At 41.2% G+C, this 19,726-nt stretch overlaps 1 protein-coding gene across 2 annotated transcripts in view; it reads left to right on the forward strand.

The window, feature by feature from the left end:
* CASKIN2 (CASK interacting protein 2) overlaps window positions 1–19,726 on the forward strand; it is a 259,418-nt gene that overhangs the window by 170,274 nt on the left and 69,418 nt on the right. For both annotated transcript variants that reach the window (XM_056549826.1, XM_056549827.1), the window contains 10 exons: window positions 10,836–10,931; window positions 11,697–11,827; window positions 11,940–12,048; window positions 12,143–12,251; window positions 12,354–12,448; window positions 12,536–12,653; window positions 12,767–12,889; window positions 12,983–13,101; window positions 13,184–13,229; window positions 13,350–13,423. In XM_056549826.1, coding sequence (XP_056405801.1) covers window positions 10,836–10,931; window positions 11,697–11,827; window positions 11,940–12,048; window positions 12,143–12,251; window positions 12,354–12,448; window positions 12,536–12,653; window positions 12,767–12,889; window positions 12,983–13,101; window positions 13,184–13,229; window positions 13,350–13,423 — 1,020 coding nt within the window. The remainder of the gene's footprint in view (window positions 1–10,835; window positions 10,932–11,696; window positions 11,828–11,939; window positions 12,049–12,142; window positions 12,252–12,353; window positions 12,449–12,535; window positions 12,654–12,766; window positions 12,890–12,982; window positions 13,102–13,183; window positions 13,230–13,349; window positions 13,424–19,726) is intronic.

Below are 19,726 nucleotides of genomic sequence, written 5' to 3' on the forward strand. Positions count from 1 at the left end.
ATAATAATTTTAATTTTACCTTTAATGTTGTTCTTCCCATATCTATATTTAATAATTTTTGTGTGACTGTTTATTATCATTTGTGGTATTTAGATATGCAGATTTGTTGCTCCTAGTGAGAGTGTTTCTCCAGATTGTAATGCAGAATATATTGAACCACAAGTACATCCAAATGGATCCATCCCAGATTTTTCAGAGATACGTGGTGGCACACAGGTGCCGGACCTCATAGACCAGATATAAGGAACACAGTCAAAGAAAAAGTTATAGCCAGCTCACCGTAGCAGATCAGTCTCTGGGCACTCATTGCCGTTCTTGGAAGCCAGGATGATGCCGAGCCGTTTCCTCGGTGTGAATAGACTTTAATAGAAAGAGGTATCCAGCTCCCAAAGGAAAAATTGAAGAATTAAAAGTCCAAGATTTATTAATCCATATTAATCCAAAGAAAACACCCAGTGAAGGTAAAAACCCCTATGCAGACGCGTTTTAGACCAATGGGTCCTTAGGCATGGCAAGGGAGGAAAGTATTAGCTGACCTTATATACCTCATGTCTGGTAACACATGGCTTCAGAAAAACCCTAATCCCCGCCTGGAAGCTGGCATCTGTCATCCCTTCTTGGGAGGGGTTGCAGCCACTCAATAAAGATTAACCCGTTCTTGTAAAAAGAAAAATATTGAGATTTGCCATATAACTCTGCATAGAAAAGTGTATAATTCATACATGAGTAACTTTGCGCAAAAAAAAAATTTTTTTAAACGGATAAGGAACAATACAAATTAATTCTTCCGACCAAAAACTATCAAAAATTCATAAAACAAAAAAAATTCAGAAACCAACAAAGTCCAAAAAATCCAGAACGTCAAAAAATCTATAGAAATATGACAAATGATTGCGAGAATTTAACCCTTGCGGGTAGCGTGAATCCAACTTTAGTGTCCGAAATGCCTCCCTTTTAAAAACTGCATGAGGCCAATCCCCTCCCCTCTGAGGGCGAGTTACACGTTCTATTCCTGTGACCTGAATGAATTGTGGGTTCCCTGATTGTACTTCCAATATATGCCTGCTTAGACCAGAAAGTGCACGAGAACCACTAATCTCCCCTTGTTGTACATGGAAATGTTCATAAACCGCTTCTTTAATTTTCTTGATATGCAACCTATGTATTGTACATTGCATAGAGTACATATTGCTGAATATACCACATGTGTGGTCTCACAATTTTTCCATTTACAGGTGAGTAAAACTGTTTGGTATGTGTCATGTATTTACACAGGTTGCACCTCGTATGCGAATATTTATCATTTCCCACTGTTCTTAGCCAGCACTCATTCGACTATCTTTAAAATTGCTGTTTGACAACCTTCCCTGTAGGAATTTCCCTTTTTTGGCCACAATTCTAACCCCGTTGTCATACAATACAGGTAGGTGTTTCTGTATAAAATTCTTAATTTGGTTAAAGTGGGTGCTATAGGGGGGTAGAGAAGGTCACAGGATGATTAACCCATTGTTGGCCATTCATTTTTGCCTTCTTGTGTCCGATTCATCTCTGAATCTAGATAAGCATTACGGTTTTGGTTGTCCACTCTATTCTTTGCCCTATTCAAAATGCTAACATCATAACCTCTTTTTCGCAACCTCATTGCTCTGTCATGACATGAATCTTCATATGCAACATTACTGGAAGAAGCCCTTTTAGCCCTAACAAATTCTCCTATTGGGAGATTGCGTATAACATGCTTCGGGTGGCAGCTCATGGCAGACAGGATACTATTCCCAGATGTTGGTTTTCTATACAATTTAGAATGCACATGACCCTCTTTGCAATCTCCACATAATGTCACATCCAAAAAGTTGATATATTCTCCCCCCCCCCCCCCCCCGATTCCAGGGTGAATTTTAGGTTCATTGCATTATTGTTAATATAAATGAGAAATTCTTCCACCCTCTGTCTGCCACCGGACCACACTAGGAGGAGGTCATCCATATATCTGCCATGCCATCCTATATCGGATGAGAATGGATCAACCTGTTGGGGACGGAGGGCGTACCTGTACGCCCTCAGCCCGCTCCTGGTCTATAACGCGGGGCCATGGCATCATAGTGGGTCGGGCCCGGAACCTACCAACGGCCGGTACCCGTGGCTAATAGCGTGCGGCACTGATTGCGGTGCCGCGCGCTATTAACCCTTTAGATGCGGCGTTCAAAGTTGAACGCCACATCTAAAGTGAAAGTAGATCATTGCCGGTTAGCTTAGGGGGTTGTTCGGGATCGCTGCAATTAAAGCATTTTGAATAGGGCAAAGAATATAGTAGACAACAAAAACCGTAATGCTTATCTAGATTCAGAGATGAATCGGACACACCAGAAGGCAAAAATGAATGGCCAACAAAGGGTTAATCATCCCGTGACCTTCTTTTCCCCCTATAGCACCCACTTTAACCAAATGAAGAATATTATACAGAAACACCTACCTGTATTGTATGACAATGAGGACATCTGTAGAATCCTAGGTAATGGGGTTAGAATTGTGGCCAAAAAGGTGTATCCCTACTGGGAAGGTTGTCAATGTCCTGTTAATGGAAAAATCTATAATATAAAATCCTTTATAAATTGTGAGACCACACATGTGGTAAATTCAGCAATGTGTACTCTATGCAATGTACAATACATAGGTTGCACATCAAGAAAATTAAAGGCTAGCTCCCACCACCCTTTTTTTTTTTATATCCCTGCATATTATCCATCTATCCCTAACCCCCTCCCTGCTTTTAATTTTTTTTTTACTATGTAAAAAATGACTTTTTGTCTGTCTGGTAGTGTGCTCACTACCAGGCACACTTTCCCAGCAGGCACCACGTCACTGGTGCCTGGTGGGGAGTGCGACTTCCCCCCTTAGTTCATCTATATAGGGTGCCTCCAGCTTTTTCACCACTACAACTCCCAGCTTGCCCTGACATCTATTGGCTGTCAGGGCAAGCTGGGAGTTGTAGTGTTGAAATAGCTGGAGGCACCCTGTGCAGAAAACAGGGCCATGGGCGCGGCGCTCTCTGTTCCCCGATCCCTCCCCCCGTGTTAAAATGCCGAACCCTGCTCTCCCCCAACCCCGATTAAGCATTTTAATTAAAAAAAATAATGAAAATGTATTAGAGATATGTTGTAGTACATATGTTCATGACAGTGCCCATTTAAAGAAGCGGTTTTGTGAACATTTCCATGTAGAACAAGGGGAAATTAGTGGTTCTCGCGCACTTTCTGGTCTAAGCAGGCATTTATTGGATGTACCGCAATGCATTCAGGTCACAGGAATAGAACGTGTACCTCGCCCTCAGAGGGGAGGGGATTGGCTTCATGCAGTTTTTAAAAGGGAGGCATTTTGGATACAAAGCTTGAATTCATGCTACCCGCAAGGGTTAAATTCTCGCAATCATTTGTCATATTTCTATAGATTTTTTGGACTTTGTTGGTTTCTGGATTTTTTTGGTTTTATGAATTTTTGATAGTTTTGGGTCGGAAGAATTAATTTGTATTGTTCCTTATCCCTTTTTTTTTTTGCGCAAAGTTACTCATGTATGAATCGTACACTTTTCTATGCAGAGTTATATGGAAAATCTCAATATTTTTCTTTTTACAAGAACGGGTTAATCTTCATTGAGTAGCTGCAACCCCTCCCAGGGTGTGATGATAGACGCCAGCTTCCTGGCGGGGATTAGGGTTTTTCTGAAGCCATGTGTTACCAGACATAAGGTCAGCTAATACTTTCCTCCCTTGCCTTGACTAAGGACCCAATGGTCTGAAACACGTCAGCGTAGGGGTTTTTACATTCACTGGGTGTTTTTCTTTGAATTAATATGTTTTTAATATGGATTAATAAATCTTGGACTTTTAATTCTTCAATTTTCCTTTGGGAGCTGGATACCTCTTTCTATTAAAGTCTATTCACACCGAGGAAACTGCTCAGCATGATCCTGGCTTCCAAGAACAGCAATGAGTGCCCAGAGACTGATCTGGTATGAGCGATGAGCTGGCTATAACTTTTTCTTTGACTGTGTTCCCTATATCTGGTCTATGAGGTCCGGCACCTGTGTGCCTCCTCGTATCTCTTGAAAATCTGGGACAGATCCAATTGGATGTACTTGTGGCTCAATATATTCTACATTATAATCTGGAGACACAACCGTCACTAGGAGCAACAAAGATGCATATATCTCAATACAGCAAATGATTATAAAAAACTCAGTCATACAATAAAAATGATTAAATATAGATATGGGAAGAATAGAATAGAAATAGTAGAGTTCATTCTAGATCTTTTTTGTGATGGGGACCGTACAGGGGGTCGCCCCAATATTGCAAACAGGGCGAGCCCCTGTTATGTCGCAAGATCTAGAATGAACTCTACTATTTCTATTTTTATTCATTTTAATAAAAATGTTTTTCATTATTTTGTTTATTTTTATTTTACCTTTAACCCGTTAAGGACACAGGGCGTACAGGTACGCCCTGATGTCCTAATAATTAAAGGGGTACTCCTGTGGAAAACATATTATTTTTTTTTAAATCAACTGGTGCCAGAAAGTTAAACAGATTTGTAAATTAATTCTATTAAAAAAGCATTACCCTCCCAGCACTTTTTAGAAGCTGTATGCTACAAATTATTTTCTTTTTGAATTTATTTTTTCTCTTGTCCACAGCGCTCTCTGCTGACACCTCTGTCCATGTCAGGAACTGTCCAGAGCAGAATAGGTTTGCAATAGGGATTTTCTCCTCCTCTGGACAGTTCCTAATATGGCATCAGGTATCAGCAGAGAGCAATGTAGACAAGACAAAAAAGAAATTCAAAAAGAAAAAAACTTTCTCTGTACCATACAGCTGCTAAAAAGTACTGGAAGGGTAAAGTAGTATGCGTCTAGCTGTTGCATAACTACAAGTCCCAGCATGCCCTTCGGCTATCCGTGCATGCTGGGGGGGTTGTAGCTTTTGCAACAGCTGAAGGCACACTGGTTGCAAAACACAAGAGTTTGTTACCTAACTCAGTGTTTCGGAACCAGTGTGCCTCCAGTTGTTGCAAGCTACAACTCCCAGCATGTACAGTCTGTCAGTGCATACTGGAAGTTGTAGTTTGCAACAGCTGGAGGCACACTGGTAACAAACTCTGTGTTTTGCAACCAGTGTGCCTCCAGCTGTTGCAAAAGCTACATAACTGCATAACTACAACCACGGACAGCCAAAGGGCATGCTGGGAGTTGTAGTCTTGCAACAGCTGGAGGGTACATTTACACGGGCAGGGGTTTACAGTGAGTTTCTCGCTGCAAGTTTGAGATGCAGAAAATTTTCCGCTGCAGCTCAAACTCCCACCTACACAAAATAAAGGGTAAAATGCTAAATATATACATATATACAGTAACCACCCCCCATTAAAAATGAAAAACGTCTGCTACAGCAGTGTCTCCAAAAAGGAGCCTCCAGCTGTTGCAAAACAACAACTCCCAGTATTACTGGACAGCCATGGACTGTCCAGGGATGCTGGGATTTTTTCAACAGCTGGCAGGGACTCTGTTTGGGAAGCACTGCCGTAGGGTAATTTTGGTATCAGAGGCAAGTGTAATTCTTGCATCCGGGTCCGTCCCTATGCAGATGCCTAATTAAGGCCTGAAATGTGCATGGCGCTCTCTCACTTTGGAGCCCTGACGTATTTCTAGGCAACAGTTTAGGGCCACATATGGAGTATTTCCGTACTCAGGAGAAATTGCCTAACACATTTTGGGGGGCTTTTTCTCCTTTTTCTCCTTTGAAAAGGTAACATTAGGGTCTACTCCAGCATGTTATTGTAAAAAATACGAAATTTTACACTAACATGCTGGTGTTGCCCCATACTTTTTATTTTCACAAGAGGTGAAAGGAAAAAAGACCCCCAAAATTTGTAATGCAATACACCATATGTGGATGTAAAATGCTCTGCTCGGCACACAAGGCTCAGAAGTGAGAGCGCCATGTACATTTGAGGTAATTTGCACAGGGGTGGCTGATTGTTACAGCGGTTCTGACACAAAAGCACCTGCATGTGACCCCATTTTGAAAACTACACCCGTCCCGGAACGTAACAAGGGGTATAATGAGCCTTAACACCCCACAGGTATTTGAAGAATTTTCGTTAAAGTTATACGTGAAAATGGAATTTTTTTTATTTTTTCACTAAAATGCTGGTGTAATCCCAAATTTTTAATTTTCACATGGGGTAATAGGATAAAAGCCCCCTAGAATTTGTAACACCATTTCTTCTGAGTATATAAATACCCCATGTGTGGATGTAAAGTGCTCTGCGGCGCACTACAATGCTCAGAAGAGAAGGAGTGCCATTGAGCTTTTGGAGAGAGAATGTGTCCTGGATTTGAAGGCCATGTGCGTTTACAAAGCCCGCATGGTACCAGAACAGTGGACCCCACATGTGGCCCATTTTGGAAACTACACCCCTCAAGGAATGTAACAAGGGTGCAGTGAGCATTTACACCCGACACCCGACTTCCATTCCAAACAAACTCTATCTCCAAAGGCCCAATGGCGCTCCTTCATCCACTTTACATCCACTTATGGGATATTTCTATACTCAGGAGAAAAAGCCTCCCAAAATTTTTAACCCCATTTTTTCTATTACCCCTTGTGAAAATGAAAAATTTGGGGTAACACCAGCATTTTTGTGAAAAAAAAAACACATTTTTCATGTTCACGTTAGCGGAAATTTGTCAAACACCTGTGGGGTGTTAAGGCTCACTGTACCCCTTGTTACGTTCCTTGAAGGGTGTTGTTTTCCAAATAGTGTGCCATGTGGGGCTTTTTTTTTTTTTGCTGTTCTGGCACCATAGGGGCTTCCTAAATGCGACATGCCCCCTAAAAACCAGTTCAGCAAAATTTGCTTTCCAAAAGCAAAATGTGACTCCTTCTCTTCTGAGCATTGTAGTTCGCCCGCAGTGAATTTGATGTCCACACATGGGGTATTTGCATACTCAGAAGAGATGGGGGTTGCACATTTTGGGGGGCATTTTCTCCTATTACCCCTTGTAAAACTTGGGGAAAAAACTGCATTTTTGTGATTTTTTTTATTTATTTACACATCCAACTTTAACGAAAAGTCGTCAAACACTTGTGGGGTGTAAAGGCTCACTGTACCCCCTGTTACGTTGCTTGAGGGGTGTTGTTTCCAAAATGCCCAAAAACCATTTCAGAAATACTCACTCTGCAAAATCCCATTGTCGCTCCTTCCCTTCTGAGCCTTGTAGTGCACTCGCAGAGCACTTGACATCCACAAATTAGGTATTTCCTTACTCGAGAGAAATTGCGTTACAAATTTAAAGGGGATTTCTCTCCTTTTACCCCTTGTAAAAACTCAAAAACTGGGTCTACAAGAACATGCGAGTGTAAAAAAAAGTCCTTCATTTTGCTGCTATTCCTGTGAAACACCTAAAGGGTTAATACAATTTCTGAATGTCATTTTGAATACTTTGAGGGGTGCAGTTTTTATAATGGGGTCATTTATGGGTTATTTCTAATATGAAGGCCCTTCAAATCCACTTAAAAACTGAACTGTTCCCTTTAAAAATTCAGATTTTGAAAAATTTTTGAAAAATTGGAAAATTGCTGCTGAACTTTGAAGCCCTCGGATGTCTTCCAAAAGTAAAAACATGTCAACTTTATGATGCAGATATAAAGTAGACCTATTTTATATGTGAATCAATATATTATTTATTTAGTATGTCTATTTACCTTATAAGCCTAGAGTTTCAAAGTAAAAAAAAAAGCAAAATTTTCACATTTTTCATAAAATTTTGTAATTTTTCACCAAGAAATTATACAAGTATCGATGAAAATTTACCACTGACATAAAGTAGAATATGTCACAAAAAAACTCTCTTGGAATCTGAATGAAAAGTAAAAGCATTCCAGAGTTATTAATGCTTAAAGTGACAGTGGTCAGATTTGCAAAAAAACGCTCTGGTCCTTAAGATGAAAATGGTCTCTGTCCTTAAGGGGTTAATGTTATTCTTCCCATATGTATATTTAATCATTTTTATTGTATGACTGTGTTTATCATCATCATTTGCGGTATTTACATATATGCATCTTTGTTGCTTCTAGTGACGGTTGTGTCTCCAGATCGTAGTATATATATATTAATTGAGCCACAAGTACATTCAAATGGATCCATCCCAGATTTTCCAGAGGTACGAGGTGGCACACATGTGCAGGACCTCATAGACCAGATATAAGGAACAGATAACTCACTATATGTCTTACACCACTGAAGAAGGGGTACTATATGGTTTGCTCTTGCTTTTATACACCCTGAAATGCGTTTGGTTTTGTAGGCATTGGGCATTCTTTATTGCACCCTATTCATACTGAGGAGGAGGACTATCACTGCGTTTTTGCAAAAGGAACTTTTAATTTCATGTTATTCCTCTGCTATCAGCAGAGAGAAGACCTGCTATAGCCCGCATCATATAATTCTAAGATAAGCCACTACTGATATCAGCAAACCCTGACAAATTGTCTATGCAGAGCACTGATCCTGTCAGCCGGACACAGAATGACCGTTACGGAGTATATACCTGGCTCACAGAATTCATAATCCGCCCTCCCGGTCAGCTGACCTGCTATCAGCTGACCACCCACGTCATACACCATGGAGATCCCGCAGGAGCAAGCGGCCACACCAAGGTGCGCTTCTATCGCCACCTCCAGCAGGCAGATCGGGATAGCGTACCCCAGAGACCGGATGCCTACGGCTGTGTAGCGGGAGCAGTGAGTGGCACTTGGTTCCAGTATATTTCCTTATATCAACAATATTTGAACTGCTCTGAGAAAGGCACAAAGTCCAATATTTTCTTACAGGATCCATGCCTGATTATTGCACACCTTTTTAAGATTTGTGACTATTGCATACGAACACTGCAGTCTTTTTGTTTACAGGGTCTTTGCATAACAAGAAATCAGAGGACCTTTTTGCTTTACAGGATTTGCATAATAGATGAGGGGTTAACTTAACCCGTGTCACTCGTGATGCCAGGGTGAGGGTTAATACATTGAGGTAAATCTTCGGCCTATTGCCACCCTTCCCAAAAACGATAGGTGCGTACTCCAATGATGAAGGTCCACAATAGAGATGAACTTGAACTTGTATGAACTTTACTGAAGCCCTTGCAGTACATCCAATTAACAGCAACAGTCTTTGCAATAGAGTCTCTATGTAGTACGGCAGTGATTGACAGATGCCGCGGACCATTAGCTTATCCAAGAGGTTATTAGAATTAGGGATGATGCAGAGATCCGTCCGGATTTTGGGGTCTGTTTAGGTCCGGTGATCTTGCAGACTTATGAGGGATTGAAATAACTCACAGTTCTGTACGATGGCTGTTGCCGCAAGGCTTGGGCCTAGTCACTGCTGACGACAACTGCGCAGATCTTCCTCTATCAGCAGCCCACGAGGAAAGAGAGCGATTAATGGCTGCCGCTCCCTTATATGGGCAGGGCCATTTTGGATTGGTCCGAGTCAGCTGTCACTCACCATTACAATGCATGGTGGGCGATCACCTGACTTCCTCCAAAGATCCTTGAACAATAAACCATAGAGTATTGGAACGCATCACATGACCCGCAGGTCCTGTGACACTACAACAAGTTAAGTATACTTTATATACATATTTACATATTAAATCTGAATAATTTTAACTATGACAGGGGTGACAACTATTGATGAGGACCCCACCGGTACCTAGGGACTCTGACTTTGGCGACCTCACCACAAGGTAACGGATGCAATCCGGTACCTGGATACCACACACACACACACACACACACACACATATATAATATGATATTGGTATTGTGATACTGTGTTACAGAATATATGTTGCAACTCGAATTAGTCATATAGTACATACAGCGGGCGATTGGGAGTCCAACATCAGTCTGTAGAGCCCTGCGGTTTGTGATATTACCACAGATTTGTATTACTGATTGTCCAATTTTTTAAAAATATTAGTGTTGAATTATATACTGTTTTATTTCCAGACATCCATTATACATCTGTACTTGGTACGGATGGTAAATTGAGGATTGAGGAACTTTGTTATACAAAATAAATAAAAAATAAGATGCAGAAAGAGTATATAGCACATTACACACATTACACATGAATTTATTATGTTATGTTTAAGATGATAATAACGGTTTAAGGATTTATAGGGGTTGTCTGCATTACTTAAAGTGGTTATCCAGGAATAGAAAAACAGAGCTACTTTCTTTCAAAAAAACGCTCCCAGTCTTTCTCCAGTTTGGGTGTGGTTCTGCAGCTCAGTTCAATTGAAGTGAATGGAGCCAAGTTGTAAAACCACACCCAGCCTGGAGACAGACGTGGAGCTGTTTTTGAAAGAAATTAGCTGTGTTTTTTTTCTATTCCTGGATAACCACTCAGCTCAGTGAGGGATGAATAAAAAAAAAATTACCCATGTCTTGTGGATCCCTGGTTAGTGCCATTTGTTGTTGCTTTTCTGCAGTCCTCCTGACATGTAGGAAATGCCCACTCAGCTAATCACTTGCCACGGCACTGACCTGCCTCAGCCAGTCATTAGCTGAGCGAGCAGTAAGTTCTCAACAGTTAGGAACTACCAGTGAGAACAGGTGTTACTTTCATGTTGGTGCTTATCCATGCCATCCATATCCATGCCATCATTGGAGGTGACTATTGGGGTTAAATGCTTGAACTTGAACTTTCAGGATTTTGAGGTGTTGTGCTTAAATTTATTTATTTTTTGTATTGTCTGTCTTCTCTGCTATCAGTCTGAGACCCTTTTGCAGCACCAATCAAATCCATGCTATGTCAACAAATCCAAGAAAACACCTTTGGATCTGGCTTGTGAATTTGGGAGAGTAAAGGTGAGAAAGTTTTTTAATATTTTTTTTCTTGTTCTTATCACCTTTCCCATCTATCATGTATCTGCTTTACAGTAGAGCTCCCCCTAGAGCTGTGGTTCCTAAAACATTTTCAGTAACCTTAAGTCTGGTGGTGCCCTGTGGAGAACCTTTTTTGATCCATCACTGTTCCTATAATGTATGATTATTCATACATTATAGGAACAGCGATGGATAAAAAAAAATTGCAGAGCTGCCCATAAAGATCTATTACCACAGTAAAGTGAATCTGCCGGAAGTAACCATGTAATCTGTTGACAGGCATGAAAATTGGGGTGTGTAACCCATGCAGGGGGAGCTTTCATCTGTAATCACATACTAAGTGCAGAACCCTAGTGTGTTGGTAGAGCTAAATTATTTTTATACTGTATGACTGTCATACAGTATACAAATAATATAGCTCTACCAATACACTTAGTATGTGATTGCAGATTAAAGCTCCCCCTGCAGGGGTTACACAACCCAATTTTCATCCCTGTCTACAGATTACATGATTACTTCCTGCAGATTCATTTTGTTGTGGTAATAGATCTTTTTGAGCAGCTCTGCAACCTTGATTTCTTAGGGGAACATGTTTGGTCTACCTTTTTTTTATCTTGGGGAACACATAAGACAACTGAAACTCTGGAATTCTGCAAATAACTGTTTGGCAAACTATAGTATCCTACACCATTTTAGTACTAATCTTGCTTTTTACTATAATTACATTTGTCTTCTTTGATTTCTTAGGTGGTGCAGCTGCTCTTAAATAGCCATCTGTGTGTCTCTTTGTTGGAAGGGATATCCAAAGATCCCACAGACCCAAATTTTACCACACCTTTGCACTTAGCAGCAAAAAATGGCCATCAGGAAGTCATTAGGTGGGTCGAATAGTGATTCATTTTAGCTATAGTTGCCATTGTAGGCACTATATAATCTTGCACTGTTAGTGTGCAGAATGTGTTTTACTGACCACTTTTTTTTTCTCTTCAGACTCCTCCTTAAATCTGGCATTGAGATTAACAAAGTTACAAAGATGGGCAGTGCTTTGCATGAGGCATCATTGTGCGGAAAGACTGAAGTTGTCAAGCTGCTAATAGAGGTAGGACTGAGAGTATAACAGCAAAAACTGTACTCTGGATCAAATTTTTTTTTAAATTAGTAATAAGTAAGCCTATTATATCTTCCTCTTTTAGAACGGCATAGATGTAAATATTCGGAATACATACAATCAGACTGCTTTGGATATAGTCAACCAATTCACCACCACCCATGCAAGCACAGACATCAAACAGCTTCTTAGAGGTAACTTTGCATCTTATTGGAGTGTGACATGGAGAAATTAAACTAGTGTAATCTTTCAAATGGGTAGGTGTGTCATAAAACAATGTACATTCTTTATTGCAGAGGCATCTGGGATACTTAAAGTTCGTGCCCTCAAGGATTTCTGGAATGCTCATGATCCAACTGCTCTGAATATCAGGGCTGGAGATCTCATAACAGTAATTACTATGTTCTTCCTTGCTTTTGTTCAGGGAGACAGAAACCTTTTTTTATTTTTCATAATGAATGAATTTCTTTGGCTACAGGTATTGGAGCAGCATCCAGACGGCCGATGGAAAGGTCATATCCATGATGCACAGAAAGGAACTGATAGAGTGGGGTTCTTTCCTCCAGCAATTGTAGAGGTCATCAGTAAAAGGCTTGGTGAGAATTTGACTTAAGGATCACAAAAAACTATAAAAGCAAACTTGCATTAGAACATAGAAGCAATCATACTTTCTTGCTTGATTTATAAATTCTTTATTTTTATTCATAAGGCTCCACTCTTTCTCGTAATATGACTATAACCTCTCAGCAGCGTTTGGCAAAGCCACTGCTACACCAGCCCAACCAGCACATCACAGTAACCAATGTTGGAATAACCTGTGAGTACATTGGAGGTAAGTGAGCATAGGTTGAGAATGTGATTATGCTCTTTTAATCATGTGCATATGTGATGCTGTTGATCATTCTGTTTTTGTGTGCATTTCTAGCTGGTGACCGTCATAGTGTGGGCAGTGAGGGTAGCCTGGGCAGTGTGCGCAGTGCTGGAAGTGGACAGAGCTGTGAAAACAGCTGCCTGAGCACCACTCTTTTCATAGAGAATGCCCAGGTAGCTTTGATAAACATTCCCTTATTAATTTCTGTGTTGCTTTAAGTCTGTTTCATTGGAAGTTTTGTTTTTCTTCTTTTAGAACCTACATCATAGTGTTGAAAATCGCCATGACAGAATATCAATTGGTGAGGATGATCAGCATTATCTTATTTGTTGGAGCTTATGCAAAGTCTTTATACATAATCATTGTTCTGTTTATAACTAGTTCATCATTTTTTTTTTTCTTCGGATCATGCCCTTTTCAGGCACAACACCTAGTCCTATGTTGCACCCTGTTAATAGGGGGGATAAAAACCCAGGATCATATATGCAAGGAAAGGTATGTGGGGATGTAAAGCATATAATCTTGCTATAACTGACTTGTTACAACTCACAATACAACATATTGTACACTGTCCCTTTTTTTTCTTAACTAAAATATGTTTTTATGAATATTTCAACAATTAAGTCAATCAGAGAACAGAAATGAGGTAGGAGGGAAGGGGGATACCAAATGGAATAGGCAAGGTGGGAGGTAGGGGGACAAGAGTAAGGCATCTGTACAGTGGTAATATCCAAAAAGCAATAATAAACAAGAGAGGAGGACAGTCAGCCTCTAAAACACCAACAAGAAATATGCCATGCTGAGTAATAGCTCTTATTAACATATGGTACAAAGAAACAAAAGGTTTTTCATAATCCGGGTGTCATGAAGGGGGGGGGGGGGTGCAGCAGGGAGTTGGTTTTTCTAATGCGCGCATTAATTAAATAATGGGAGGGAGCTAGCCCAGGTGAGAAAAAAAACACTTAAAGGGGTACTCCACTCCTAGACATCTGATCGCAGGGGTCCCGCTGCTGGGGACCCCAGCAATCTCTCCTGCAGCCCCCCGAGTCATCAGCTCTCCTGAGCCAGGTTTGCTCCGTGGCTGATAACTCACGCTACAGGGATCGGCGGTTCTTGACATCATGGCTCCACCCCCTCATGACATCATGTCCTGCCCCCTTAATGCAAGTCTATGGGAGGTGGTGTCACTGTTACCACGCCTCCTCCCATAGACGTGCATTAAGGGAGCTGGGCATGACATCATGAACGGAGTTATGACGTCACGAACTGCTGGTCCCTGTCATCAGCCACGGAGCAAACTTAGCTCTGGAGAGCTCATGACTCAGGGGACTGCAGGAGAGATCGCGGGTGTCCCCAGCAGCGGGACCCCTGCGATCAGACATCTTGGATAGGGGATAAAATGTCTAGGGGTGGAGTACCCCTTTAACCCACTCTCCTTGAGTAATTTTACCCAGTCCATGTGGAAGAGAAATAAATGTTTTTTAAGAAGGAGACTGGTGGAGGGTGACTAACTAGATATCTAGGAATTAACTATAGTCTTTTCTCATGGGCTAGCCTCGCTTAAGATTGTTCTGGCAGGATATCAAATATACACCACTGTGGGGTAAGAGGACTTGTGCAGCAGAGATGAGAGGTCATATACACTCTGACCTGGTGGTCCCACCCAAAAAAAAAATGTTTAACAGGGCAAGACCCAAAATAATGTAGGTCATTGTGAGGAGCTCTATGTGTCTGTGGTATTTCTAATGAGGTGACCCCAACGGGGGAGATATATGCTCTGTATAATCTTATAAGATATAAAGGCCTGCAGGATATTATCACTAGAGAGATCAGTAATTATACTTGATTGCATTGCTGAATATTTGAATATATGGGTCAACCAACGATAATAATTAGTTATTTTCCCAGAAGAGAGTTTATATGAGGACGTCAAATTCAGAAACATTCCAATCCTTGATAAAGTGTTGTGTCACATTATGGATGTTGCTAAAAACTTGAAGATATATATCATACTTCAATTTTAGTTTATTGAACATATATATATATATATATATATATATTTTAAAACTTTCCTGGATTTGTCCACTAAAGAGTCTAACCTATTTATGCCCCCCCCCCCGACTGCCAACATCGAAATATTGGCATCTACCCTGGTGAAAGGCAGGGTTCTTAACTAGGATCAACAGCATTCTACATGCACGTAGCACCTTCCGTGAGTTTCCTCCCCGGAGTGGGATTTATCTTCCTTATATAGTGTTGTGGCTGTTTCCACAACATGCTCAGGTGAGCACCCTGTTTTCATTTGATATTGGGTTATTTTTTTCCTATTGTCTGATGATTATCAAACTATGTGGTGCTCTGTGCTTTTTTTTTTTCTTCTTCTACTACAGCCTCAACTTTGCCGCTGAATTATATAGCAAGATGTCTGGAAGGTTAAGACCTGCATTGTAATAATGTTGCTGCAGTATGTGAATGCTTATTCGTGGTCTAAGACTACACCATATACAGTGGTCCCTCAACATATGATATCAATTGGTTCCAGGAGAACTATCATATGTTGAAACCATCATATGTCGAGTACATATGTCTATGTAAAAATGGTAATTGGTTCTGGGGCCTCGGAACCATTGTATGTTGAATACATATCTCTATGGGAAACTGCTAATTGGTTCTGGGATGACCATTGTATGTGGAGTGTGTGGGGAGTGTTTAACAAACCAGGGTGCCTCCAGCTGTTGCACAACTATAACTCCCAGCATGCATGTACAGCCATTGATTGTCTGGGCATGCTGGGAGTTATAGTTTTGCAAAAGCTGGAGGCACACTGATAGGGAAACATTGATGTATGGGGTGTATAGTGTGTATATGTATTGTATGTGATGTGTGACATCGCATACAGTACTGTACAGTTCTTTAAATACCTTCAGGGGGGACAGAATGTCCTCCATTACGATCCTGCCGACTACAGCTCTTTAGGAAAGGAAGGGGAGGGCAGCCAGCAGCTCATTGGATGCCTGCAGCAAGATGCTGCAGGCTATTGGCTATAGCTGCACTGGGGGGGCGGGGCTTACACGGAGCTCACAGTGGAAGCCTGCGTGAGTTAGCAGGACAGCATGTGAGTAACAGGAGGCAGAACAGGGCACACGGGGCACATTAAACAACTATCTGTCAGTTGCTGAAGTTGTCAGTGCTGTCAGATAGCTGTTTGTATGATGGCCCCGACACACAGCAGCATCATATGTCGATGCTGCCTTCAACATACGATGGGCTCTGAGAGGCCATCATATGTTGAAATGATCATATGTCGGGGCCATCATAAGTCGGGGGGTCACTGTACAGTGGGGCAAAAAAGTATTTAGTCAGCCACCAATTGTACATGTTCTCCCATTAAAAAAGATGAGAGAGGCCTGTAATTTTCATCATAGGTATACCTCAACTATGAGAGACATAATGAGAAAAAAAAATCCATAAAATCACATTGTCTGATTTTTAAAGAATTTATTTGCAAATTATGGTGGAAACTAAGTATTTGGTCAATAACAAAAGTTCATCTCAATATACGCTTTGTTGACAATGACAGAGGTCAAACGTTTTCTGTAAGTCTTCACAAGGTTTTCACACAATGTTGCTGGTATTTTGGCCCATTCCTCCATGCAGATCTCCTCTTGAGCAGTGATGTTTTGGGGCAACAAGGACTTTCAACTCCCTCCAAAGGTTTTCTGTGGAGTTGATCTTGAAATGCATCTTACGAAGCCACTCCTTCGTTGCCCGGGCGGTGTGTTTGGGATCATTGTCATGCTGAAAGACCCAGCCACGTTTCATCTTCAATGCCCTTGCTGATGGAAGGAGTTTTCACTCAAAATCTCATGATACATGGCCCCATTCATTCTTTCCTTTACACAGATCAGTTGTCCTGATCCCTTGCCAGAAAAACAGCCCCAAAGCATGATGTTTCCACCCCCATGCTTCACAGTAGGTATGGTGTTCTTTGGATGCAACTCAGCATTGTTTCTCCTCCAAACACGACAAGTTGAGTTTTTACTAAAGTTATACTTTGGTTTCATCTGACCATATGATATTCTCCCAGTCTTCTTCTGGATCATCCAAATGCTCTCTAGCAAACTTCAGATGGGCTCGGACATGTACCGGCTTAAGCAGGGGGACACGTCTTGCGTGCATGTTTTGAGTCCCTGGCGGCGTAGTGTGTGTTGCCTTTGTTACTTTGGTCTCAGCTCTCTGTAGGTCATTCACTAGGTCCCTGTCCCCCCCCCCCCCCCCCCCCCCGTATGGTTCTGGGATTTTTGCTTACCGTTCTTGTGATCATTTTGACACCGCAGGGTGAGATCTTGCGTGGAGCCCCAGATCGAGGGAGATTATCAGTGGTCTTGTATGTCTTCCATTTTCTAATAATTGCTCCCACAGTTGATTACTTCACACCAAGCGGCTGCCTATTGCAGATTCAGTCTTCCCAGCCTGGTGCAGGTCTACAATTTTGTTTCTGGTGTCCTTCGACAGCTCTTTGGTCTTGGCCATAGTGGAGTTTGGAGTGTGACTGAGGTTGTGGAAAGGTGTCATTTACACTGATAACAAGTTCAAACAGGTGACATTTATATAGGTAATGAGTGGAGGACAGAGGAGACTCTTAACCCCTTAAGGACTCAGGGTTTTTCAGTTTTTGCACTTTCGTTTTTTCCTCCTTACCTTTTAAAAATCATAACCCTTTCAATTTTCCACCTAAAAATCCATATTATGGTTTATTTTTTGCGTCGCCAATTCTACTTTTCAGTGACATTAGTCATTTTACCCAAAAATGCACGGCGAAATGGAAAAAAAATCATTATGCGACAAAATCGAAGAAAAAACGCCATTTTGTAAGTTTGGGGGCTTCCGTTTCTACGCAGTGCATATTTCGGTAAAAATGACACCTTATCATTATTCTGTAGGTCCATACGGTTAAAATGATACCCTACTTATATAGGTTGGATATTGTCGTACTTCTGGAAAAAATCATAACTACATGCAGGAAAATTTATATGTTTAAAAATGGCATCTTCTGACCCCTATAACTTTTTTATTTTTCCACGTACAGGGCGGTATGAGGACTCATTTTTTGTGCCGTGATCTGAAGTTTTTATCGGTACCATTTTTGTTTTGATCTGACTTTTTGATCACTTTTTATTCATTTTTTAATGGTATAAAAAGTGACCAAAAATGCGCTTTTTTTGACGTTGGAATTTTTTTGCGCGTACGCCATTGACCGTGCGGTTTAATTAATTATATATTTTTATAGTTCGGACATTTATGCACGCGGCGATACCACATATGTTTGTTTTTTTTTTTTTTACACTGTTTTATTTTTTTTATGGGAAAAGGGGGGTGATTCAAACTTTTATTAGGGAAGGAGTTAAATGACCTTTATTAACACTTTTTTTAAACTTTTTTTTTGCAGTGTTATAGGTCCCATAGGGACCTATAACACTGCACACACTGATCTTTTACACAGATCACAGGCGTGTATTAACACGCCTGTGATCAGTGTTATCGGCACTTGACTGCTCCTGCCTGGATCTCGGACACGGAGCAGTCATTCGCCGATCGGACACCGAGGAGGCAGGTAAGGGCCCTCCCGGTGTCCTGCAAGCTGTTCGGGACGCCGCGATTTCACCGCGGCGGTCCCGAACAGCCTGACTGAGCAGCCGGGTCACTTTCACTTTAGAAGCTTCTAAAGGGTTAATACCGCACATCGCCGCGATCGGCAATGTGTGGTATTAGCCGCGGGTCCCGGCCGTTGATGAGCGCCGGGACCGACGCGATATGATGCGGGATCGCGGTGCGATCCCGCTTCATATCGCGGGAGCCGGTGCAGGACGTAAATATACATCCTGCGTCGTTAAGGGGTTAAAGAAGTTGTTACAGGTCTGTGAGAGCCAGAAATCTTGCTTGCTTGTTTGTAGGTGACCAAATACTTATTTTCCACCATCATTTGCAAATAAACTCTTAAAAAATCAGACAATTTGATTTTAGGATTTTTTTTTCTCATTATGTCTTTCATAGTTGAGGTATACCTATGATGAAAATTACAGGCCTCTCTCATCTGCCTCTCTCATTTTTTTTAAGTGGGAGAACTTGCACAATTGGTGGCTGACTAAATACCTTTTTGCCCCACTGTAAATCTTTAGAAATAATTATTATCTCAATATCCTTGGGGTGGAGTAGTAGTGGTATATGGTATATTGCAGGATATTGGGGAATTTGGGAAATATGACAAGCTTTAATAGATTTGCCCTTACCATAAAGGAAATTGTGAAGTGTTTCTACAGGTGAAGTGGAGTTGTTCTTTTCTGTCTGACAACAGCGCTCTCTGCTGACACATCTGTCTGTCTCAGGAACTGTCCAGAGCAGGAGAAGTTTGTTATGGGTTTTGCTCCTACTCTGGACAGTTCATGAGACAGAGGGCTCAGCAGAGATCACTGTTGTCAGACAGAAAATAACAACTCAACAGCTTATCAGCAACTGATAAGTACTGGAAGGATTTTAATAGAAGTAATTTACAAATCTGTTTACCTTTCTGGAGCCAGTTGATATGAAAAAAAAAAAAAAAATTGTTTTTCACTGGAATACCCCTTTAAGAGTGGGGTATTCCTCTTGGTAGGGTGGTATGAAAAGAGAGCTTTTGCAGCAGAGGATCAATAGATAAATTAAAGAGGCGATAGGAGGCAGCCTTACCTTGCCCCTGTATATAAACCTATAGTGGGGTATTATTGGGCCTTATTCATTAAAACTGTTTGATAAAACTTT

Source organism: Hyla sarda, chromosome 13, assembly GCF_029499605.1.
Source record: "Hyla sarda isolate aHylSar1 chromosome 13, aHylSar1.hap1, whole genome shotgun sequence".
Taxonomy (NCBI): Eukaryota; Metazoa; Chordata; class Amphibia; order Anura; family Hylidae; genus Hyla; species Hyla sarda.